This window comes from Psammomys obesus, unplaced genomic scaffold (genome assembly GCF_907164565.1).
Source record: "Psammomys obesus unplaced genomic scaffold, mPsaObe1.curated_primary_1811, whole genome shotgun sequence".
Taxonomy (NCBI): domain Eukaryota; kingdom Metazoa; phylum Chordata; class Mammalia; order Rodentia; family Muridae; genus Psammomys; species Psammomys obesus.
Window position 1 is genome coordinate 2,724,612 of NW_026587556.1, and position 10,420 is coordinate 2,735,031.

General features: G+C 38.2%; 1 protein-coding gene across 1 annotated transcript in view; it reads right to left on the minus strand.

Annotated features, from left to right (window-relative positions):
• Nucleotides 1–10,420, minus strand: part of Ryr2 (ryanodine receptor 2) — a 380,472-nt gene that overhangs the window by 339,602 nt on the left and 30,450 nt on the right. Inside the window, exon 3 of the mRNA XM_055603932.1 lies at nt 8,433–8,537. Coding sequence (XP_055459907.1) covers nt 8,433–8,537 — 105 coding nt within the window. The remainder of the gene's footprint in view (nt 1–8,432; nt 8,538–10,420) is intronic.

Consider the following 10,420-nt stretch of genomic DNA (forward strand, 5'->3'; position numbering starts at 1 on the left):
ACTTATAAGTGAGTATATACCATGTGTGTCTTTCATCTTCTGGGATACCTCACTCAGGATGATCTTTTCTAGATCCCACCAAATTTGCCTGCAAATTTCATGATTTCTTTGTTTTTAATTTCTGAGTAGTATTCCATTGTGTAAATGTGCCACAATTTCTGTATCCATTCCTCAACTGAGGGGCATCTGGATTGAGAAACATATTTCTTATGTTAACTTAATACCTCTTATTAGAGGTAATGAATTCTAAATTAGTCACTTTCAAATCTTTAACATTTTAACAGTTAAATTTTTTTTTTTAAATTTTGAGCCTTTTAAAATTTTTATCCCCAAAGTTATGATTCTGGTGAACTGTTCTCTGGAAACACAATTACTGACTGTTTCTCCCCTCTCCAAATTTTTCCTGCAGTCTGACTCAAATGAGAAACAATGTAAAATTAACATTGCTTGGGTTTGTAGGTTTCTTTCCCTACAAACTTGCCATGCATTAAATGTGGACTCAGTGATACCTATAATTTATTAAGTGATCAAACTGACCAATCAACAAAGAACTTTAAAAAAAAAATCAACACAGCTATGTTAGATTGTTAGTACTTAACACAGTTCAAGTTCAAAGTGAGTCTTTTCCCTGAAAGGAAAGATGCTAATTCTTACAGTAACTCTGTTGTTGAAAGCACTATAGCAGTCTTTCCTTATATTAGACATAATGGTCACAAAGAAACCTTTCAATTCTTTTGCAGTCATCTTTTTAACAAACGTGTGTGTGTGTGTGTGTGTGTGTGTGTGTGTGTGTGTGCGCGCGCGTGTCTGTGCTTATGAGTTCAGATGTCCAGCAAGGACAAAGGAGTCACAGGTAGTTATGAACCACATGCTATAGAGGGTGAGAACTGAACTGGGGTCCACTGGAAGACCAGGCCTATACTTTCTTCTGGCTGAACCATCTCTCAACCCACCTCTTTCTCATATTAGTACATATTTTTTTTAAATATATTCACTTTAATATGTATGGATGTTTTATCTGTATATATGTTTTTGTACCACATATGTGCTTGATACCCACACATTATAGGAGTGGGGGATGGATCCCCAGGAACTGGAGTTACAGATAGTCATTGGCCACCATGTGAGTGCTAGGAACCAAACCTAGATTCTCTGCAAGAGTAGCCAGTGCTTTTAACTGCTGAGCCATCTCAAGCCACTTAATGCATAATTTCAAGTGACAGAATTACAGAATCTTTAGACCTCAAACTGAGGTCTCTGAAGTGTTTCCAGGAACAGGCCAAGTAATTTCAAAATGGAAAATAAAAAGCAGTCAGTGAGGACACATAGACACAGCATTCTTATTTAGAGAGATTATAAATGCTAAAGCCATATCTGCTCATGAGAATAATGGCTGTGGTGTGTATTTTTAAACTGCATGACATTGCAAAATTTTTTCTGCTGTCAGTTTGAGAAAAAAATTTCACCATAAATTTAATTAAGCAAATGAGGCTACAAATTCAAGTCCAGTAATTTGCTGAATTATATGCATTGGCCCAACTTTTCTTTTTACTCTTCTTTGTATTAAATGACCCACATGCTTCCATTTTGTCAGATCTGTCAGTCATGAATCCAGTCACCTCAGAAGTCCTGGATATTCACACGTGACCTAATTCACCAAAAAGTACTTATGATTTTTTATTCAGCAACTTCATGTTTCCCCTCTTAAAGCTTAAAGAAGGCAACAGAACATCGAGATCTCCTCAATTATTCCTCTTATAGAAGCAGGATCTTGACTTCATTGTTACTTAAATGATTCCTCAATTTGTCCAAATTCAGGAAAATATGCACACTTCAGGCTCAAAATTACCAGCACTTCATCTCACAAAAAGCAGAGAGTATGTCAAAGTGGCTCTTACATAAGCTTTCCTTGTTAACAAATTCAAATAATGGATACCTGACTTAATAACAGGCATTTGGCTGCTGGGTGGGCAGTTTATCAGAATTACTGAGCACAATTAAATGCCTCAAGGAATCCCATTTGAGACAATAAAAAAATAAGAAGAACATGAACAATGTGTGGAGGGGACAAGGCAACCACTTAGGACAGACCTCACTGGATGGTGAGACATTTCTATAATGTATCTATAATCATTGTTACATTATTATGATCATTCTATAATGTATCTATAATCTATAATCCAAATTGAATGATTCTAATCAAATCAAATAACCTATACATTCAGGGTTCATAATCTAAAACAGCCTATAACTCTGCCACTATGATTAAATTATACTCTGATTAAATTGACCTCCTTATTGAGTTTGATGCTGGGGTCTGTGAACTACTTCAGTCAAATGCAGCCCTTGCTCCTGAATATAAAGAAAACAATGTCTACAAATAAAAGATGCACATTTCAACCACAGACTTCCACGTTGTATACACGATAACAAAATAGGTGAGGTTCAGCTGGAGAACCTTTAGAAAATTATAATCCCATTTATTTTTAATTAAAATTTCAGTTCTGTGTGTGAAGAGAAAGATACGTTCACACACATGGGCTTTAGACACAATAGTGAATAAACATCCATCAGGAAAATTTCAAGTTACTGGCATCCTAGGCTTCTCGGAAATGGTCATCTTTAAGTTTTAATTGAAAGGGGTGCTCCCAGAAACATTCGTAAACTGAACCCAGTCCCTCAAGACAGTGTCAGTTATACTAGACATTTGAATATAGCAATTTCTCAAACAAAGAGGTAGTGATATCATACTGCCTCCTACGTAAGGCATGAGTCCATTAGGCATTTCACAGAGGTGAAGGCAGGCTGGAGGGGGCCATGCTGGCTATTAGGAGCTTCCCCTTGCATTCTGAAGCACACATGTGATAACCACTATTAATTGTCAGCTTGACCAGATCGGGAGTCCCCTAGGAAACAAGTCCCTAGGCATATGGTTGGTTATGACATTTGGCCATGAATGGGATGTGTTAGTTATATTTAGTTATATTTTTTCCATGTTTATTTTTTTATTTTTATTAATTACAGTTTATTCACTTTGTATCCCACCTGTAGCTCCCTCTTCTCCACACATGCCTCTCCACTAGTCCACTGATAGGGGAGGTCCTCCTTCCCTTCCTTCTGATCCTAATCTATCAGGTCTCATCAGGACTGACTGCATTGTCTTCCTCTGTGCCCTGGTAAGGCTGCATCCTTCTGAAGGGGAGGTGATCAAAGAGCAGGCCAATCAGTTCATGTCAGAGACAGTCCCTGTTCCCATTACTATGGAACCCACTTGGAGACCGAGCTGCCATGGGCAACATCTGTTCAGGGGTTCTAGGTTATCTCCATGAATGGTCCTTGGTTGGAGTATCAGTCTCAGAAAAGACCACTGTGCTCAGATTTTTTGGTTCTGTTGCTCTCCTTGAGGAGCTTCTGTCCTTATCTTAATTAGATTAAATTGAGGTGGGAAGATTCACCCACTGTGGGCGTCACCATTCCCACGGCTTAAGTCCTGGACTGTACAGAAAGTGAGATGAACATCAGCACTCATCATTCCTTGCCTCCTGATTGTGGATATAACATGACCACCCACCTCCCACCCTGCCACAAGGCTTTCCTTGCCATGGTGGACTGTACTATAGACTGAATCAAACAGACCCTTCCTCCCTTTAGGATGCTTTTGTCTGGTGTCTTTATATGCTAATGAGAAATTTAACTAACACAGCTGCTTAGATATACCTATACTCCAGCTCACAGGAACTAATAAATATGTGAGTTCTATAAACGTGAGATGATATTGCTTCAAGCCACCACATTACAGTGATGGTCATTTGTTTTAAGAGGTAGAGGAAACTGCAGCTAAAACCTGTGCGACTGCAGCTGGGGATATTTGCTGTGCTGTAATGATTCAGATGTTTTTATATTTAGTCCACAGTTTATAATAGCTTTCTTCTGGGGGAGGGAATATAGACAAAGCTATTTAACCCTGCTCAACCCCATGAGAAATCATAACAATGATGTGAAGACACACAGAATGCCTCCCCTGTGACGGCTTTGTACTATGTTTGTGACCGTATTAAGTGTCACAACTCCACGAGGGAAAAGATGCTATTGTTTTGTCTCACTTTTTAAATAAGGAGTCTATAGTGTAGAGAGACTGCTCAATGGCCTGCCTTACTTTGCCACGGTTTGGACTTGGGGAGAGACCTGTACAACCTCAGCACGTGGCCACTAGGAGACACAGCATCAGACTCCCTGAAGTTCACCTTTTGTTCTTGCACAGGTACAAGATCATTTTTTAATGCAGTTACTTGTCTGAAATCAGAGCCTCAAGGCTCAGTTCATGTACTCATAAAAACTCATTTATGGCACTTTGATGTTGGAAAAGTGTATCTTTAAAAACTCATGTACCACTGAATTTGAATTTATCTAGTAGCCTTTTGACATACTTCTGAGTGTTCTCAGAGTACATGACTCAAAGAGATGGAATTTTATGAGAATGCTGACAAGTGTGTTAATATTTCACATTCTACAGCTCTCAGTTTTCACACACAAAAAAATACAGAACCAACTTACATCTGCTGGCTCTACAAACAATTAAGCCACTGGGGAATCCCTGCCCTTTTTATTAGAAGATGAAGCTATTCAGACACAAGCAATATTCTTGTAGTATAATATCAAATGACAAACTATTTTAGTAAATAGAACCATTCAAGTCACTTTAAGAATACCTCTGAACAAGGTGTGGTGGCTCTAACCTGAATCCTAAAACCTTGATTCAAAGGATTTCTGTGAGTGTCTGTTATACAAAGTAAGGGTCCCCCCCCCCTCAGAAAATAAAGAATACTGATGAAAATATCATGTATTCTCATCCTGGAAGTTCCATTTTCTACCTGAATTCTAAAGAATAGCCCAATAAGATCAAATTATTCCTGGGAACAAATGTGAAATGAGATCATGTGACTAGTTTTCATATTAACCCTATACGTGTGGAGGATTAAGTTTTAAAATTATGAGAAAATTCTGAGTAGTAAGAAATCCTGCACACTTAACATAGTCCTCACAGGAGCAGCGTAATTGTTTTTCTGACCCTGAAATCATAAAAACCATTGAATGCAAAACTCACATTAGTTCTCATTAGAGCCACAGAGACTTTATATGACAGAGCTTATTTCACAAATGTTTAAAAAGTTGGCATTGACTAAATGGATGACTGTATCCAATTCACTCAAGATTCAACTTGATACTATTTCTTCATGACATTTTATCATATCCCAACTTCTATTTACTTTAAAGGCATCACTCATCTATAGTAAACCACTAAGATCCACATTGACATACACATATCATAAATTAAAATGAGTGACACAAATACCAACATACTTCCCCATCTGAGAACAGGCTATAGGGCATGCTTTGATCAATTTTAATTACATCTTTCTGGATTAAGCTACAGTTAGTTTTTAGTGTCTAATTTTAATTATTGCTGAAAACTTCATACATGAATACTGCATCTGCCTCACTCCCCTGTCTCCTGCCATGTTCCCTCCCTCCCAGTTCATGCCCTCTTCTACTTAATTCATTTAGCATTGCTGGTAATGGATCCAGGGCTGACCATTTGAAGTTGGACAACCTATGTGAGAGCTGGTGCTCTGAAACGAATCAATTATTCCTTTCTTGGTAGCCATTGATCACCTGTAGCTATTCATCTACACCCTGCCAAGCTTGTCATGTCAACTGGTGATGCCATCATGTTGGTCTTGTTCAACCATCCGTTTAGGATTTCATGGGTGCCTTGGAGAGCTGATCCAGCAGAAGATATCTTAGGCCTCAGGCTCTAACTTCTGCAACTCTCCCCTACATATAAAGCTTGGATAAAACACGATAGTACCTTTTGTATTCCAAACAGCAGTCAAAGAGTCATAAGCCAATGTCACAAAGGACAAGGCTCCACAGTCTTCCAGAAGCTAACATACCAAAAGACAGAAAGGACAGGCAATGCAAAGTGTTCCTTTTTAAAAAAGTACATGCTCCTAAATAGGTCATACAAGTTGTGTTTTGCAATTATGGCATTAAACAAAAGAGAAGGCTTCATAACAAATCAGTACTTCATACATTATTTTAGAAAGAAGCTTCAATAAAATCTCTTGAACACACTCCTTCAACTATCCTGCATCGTTTTTCACTTGGCGTACAGAATAATTAGATTCAACTACACGTTTAAAAATAAAGTAATGTAAAGAGAAGCGTATGTCAAACATTTTTGTTAAGTTAACTAAGATAAAACCATGGATGGCTACTTTATCTGTGGCAGAACTGTTCTAGCTAGAGAAAAATTCAAAACTAAATTCAACTAAGCAAAAGCATTGCAGAGAGGAATCCAGAAGTCTAACAGTAAAACATTAAAAGCACAAATCCCTAAATAGTATTGTAAATTGGTTCCCCTGGGGGTATGGGATATTCAGAGCTTTCCTAGTTCAACCTCATAGATTTAGCTCTTTCTAAAGTTAAGTTTAGAAAAAGCAGCTTTGCAATTAAAAAAAAAAACTAATTTAGGGCAATTGAGGTAAGCCAGAATCCAGAACGCTGGGGAAAGTAACAACACACATTGTCCTGCAAGCAAAAGCAAACTGCTGTTCAGGGTTTTTATTATTATTATTATTATTATTATTATTATTATTATTATTATTATTATTATTTGTTTGTTTTTGTTTTTTGTAAAGACAGATTCAAATTTCAGAACTGGTATGCTTCTGTGATATTTAAAAGCCACAAAGGTTGAATCCAGATAGAAACTACTGTTTCAACAGAAAAAAAAAATTTACTTTTTTATAACTTCACTCCACTCCAAAAGAATGATAAACCTTGTTTAAAGGAAAGATAAATTCTAAAAGAAACTTCATGCCTGTTGATATGGGAAGTTTGTACTTGGTAGTCACCACAAGTAATTTTAAAATAATATAAAGCGTGTAACATGCTCGAGGGCTGGTAAAACAGCCTCTGTATAGTGGTGAATAAAATCACTACTCTCCCCCACAGTTAGTCATTATGTTAAAACTTCTGTCTCTTCAACATAGTCATTTTATTTTCTCTGGGTCCACATCTCGCAGTGGAATTTCTAGATCATGTGATAATTCTATTTCTAATTTTGGGGGCACCTTAAAACTGTCATTACAGTAACTTACACTCCTGCCAAAAACGTACAAGCAGATTCCTTTACAGAACCTCTTAAGATTTCACCTTAATATTGTGAGCTGGATGCGTGGTGGCCATGGTGACAACTCATGCTCTGACTTGCACCTAGCAAGACAACTAAGACACGGAATCATTCTTGCTAGACTTTAGCTTTATTTTCCATTTCATTTTCAAATAATTTCAGACAAATGGAAAACTTTCACAAAAATTACAGTAACCATAAATGGCTTGTCCATATTGGTCACATACACATCTCGTATGTGAAAATCTAATTTAGAATTAATGAAAGAAAAAAAAAAGCAATTAAAGTTTTAAGATGTGTTTAAAAACCTTAAGGCTAAAAAACAGTTAATGTAGCAGCATAGCTGATTAGTCACTATATGAAACTTTATGACAATATTTCTTAATCTCTTTATTTGTCAAAACTGAAAAAGATAATAATAGCACATTGCCAGTCATGACAAAAGAAAGTCCCAGTTGAATTCCTGGAAACAAAGAGTTTATTAGACTCTGAGTCGCTGTGGTAACTGGGAAGGTGTGGCGTGGCCACTTATCCTCCTGATTATCTGAAAACTTCCATGAACTGAACAAGAGCAGTCAATAGCCCCAAAAGCAGTAATCCTGTGTCTCCTGAAAAGAAAATGCTTAAAATAATCCAGTAAGATTTCAAAGAAAAATACTAACATTAGGAGACAGGATAGGAATTTTCATTTTCAGAAGATGGTCTGCTGTCTTCAAAATTACAATTTGCTGAAGCTGTACTTCTATAATTTGATTATTTAAAGTACAAAATGGTGCCATGAAATTGTATTAGTTACAAAGATGCTTCAGGCCTGGTACTTGGGGAAGGGCATTTGAAGATGACACAGAGCTCAATGACAAACAACCAGGCATAAAGCTAGTAGTCTAACTGTGACATGGGGACATGTAAGGAGACACACAAATGCCCAAAACCACACACATAAGCATGAAGCAGATGGAGGCTGAAATATATGTATTTGTATATATACATACATACATATATATATATATATATATATATATATATATATATATATACAAATACACACACACATACATATAGCTTAAGACATCCTAAGCCTGTTAGATAAAGTAGAAGATCAAATGTAAGAAAGCCACATGAAGAAGCCATTGACTTCAGGAAAAAAAAAAAAAAATCACGGTACCCAGGCAGGCAAACATTCACACACAGCTAAGTCCAGTAAAAAACCACAAGTCTACAGAAAGTGGGTACTTACCCCTTCTGACTTCTCCACCGTGTTGGCCAGCATCTCCTGCAGGGCCCGTACAGACAGGGACTGCTCCAGCACAAAGGTGCATATGGACAGGTCCGGGGGCACATTCTATGCAGAGAGAGGAAGAGTCATCAGGGAGACATCCTCCTCAAGTGTGCAGCCAGGTGAACTTCTAAAGCCCCATTTCCCTTCCCCTCTGTCACTTCTCACCATCTTCTTCCCGTGTGGGATGGATGGTGCTTACGGTTCATAGATAATGCCTTATTATGCCCCTGTGAATGTATGTGTGTGCATGCTTGTGAGTGTGTGCTGGTGCAGGGGTATGTATGTGCGCATGTGTGTGGAGGTCAGAGGTCAACAGTGTCACTCCTCAGATGCTGTCCACTTTGTAAATATTTATTTTTAAATAAAACCACGTTATTTTTAAAATAAAATAGCAAAATGTGTGCTTTGCCTGCGCCAATGCACATGTGTCATGTGTATATCCAGTGTCCTCAGAGGTCAGAAAAGGACATTTGATCCGCTGGAACTGGAATTAAGGATGGTTGTTAGCTGCCACATGGATGCTGAGCACCAAGCCCCAGTCATCTGCAGAAACAGTCAATATTCACTGACACAGGCTTCTTGCCTTATATAACATAAACACTTATATTTCTGTAGCTGGATTCATATTTCGCCTCCAACTTGGGATTTGGCTCCTGTCTGCATGTAAGTGAGCACTGTTTTTCCATCTTATTTTTATTTATGTGTATGTAACTTCATCTGTTTCCAGAAAGCTAAGCGCATCTCAATAGGGACAGAAAGGACTTTGGTTTCCACAGTGGGTCTGTCTCACTTTGTTTCCTGTTAGGATTCCTAGGCTCCCATCAAGAAGGCAAACTTGTTTAACTTTTATGTCTCCTTTCAGCGTGCTTCAAGCGACCTTCAGGGCAACATGGAGGCAACTCAAAAATGTGTTTTAAAAATGGAAGCTGTTTTCAATCTTGATAACTTGATGGCAAAAAGAAAAAGGGATTTGGAATTGAGTTCTGATAGATGATCAGGCAAAAGCCACATGGAAAAACTCCTGGGCTTCCTATCTATGGACTGACTAAACACTCCTATTCCAAAGAATCACTGAGACTCAAGTTCTTAAAAATCTGTCTCCCAAGCTGAAAAAAAAAAAAAAACGCCAATAAAATACAATTTTATCTCTCCAAATTAAGAAAAGTCTATGCTCTCATGAAGGCTCTGAATCTCAAATTAAGAGAGCATCTGCTAGTTGGCCAAGACATAGGAAGAAACCCATAGCAGAGCAGATGGCCTGTGGCTGAGGTGGGCTCGGCAGTGCTTGGCCACCCATCTGCCGAGCAGCTTTTGGCAAAGTAGCATGAACACGGAGGGTCAGCTCCTCCTTGCATTAGAGGAACGTCAAAGAGGAGCAATCAAATTGCTGCTGCTAATGTCCTGACTGGACACAGGAACCCGGCAAGATTTCAGCCACCAGCTGGTGAAAACCATTGTTCTGATGCTTATAAGTTCCCTCAGTGACAATATAACTCTGGTCTCATGACCAGTGACCTTTCCTGCACACTGTGAGAGAGAAATACCAGCCAGGATACACAAACAACTCAGTTCGTGTTTTCCTCTTTACATGGCCTTAAAACCTCAGTCATATTGCCAGCCTGGAAACACTGTTTCAGGGTTTTCGTTTTCCACAGATGTTCATCATTCAGGGTCTTTTTACAGTCATTTTTTACTCCATAGGTAAGTCTATATGGTACTGTGTGTGCATCTGTGTATGAGGATATGTGGAGCCAGAGGCTGATGTCCGTTAGATGTCTTTCTCCATCACTTTCCACATTAGATTTTGAGACAGGATCTCTCCTTAAATCTGGAGCTCACAGACTGATACTAGACTGCTGGCCCATGAGTTCTGTCTCAGACTTTCATACCAGGAGTCTGTCTATCTATCTATCTATCTATCTATCTATCTATCTATCTATCTATCT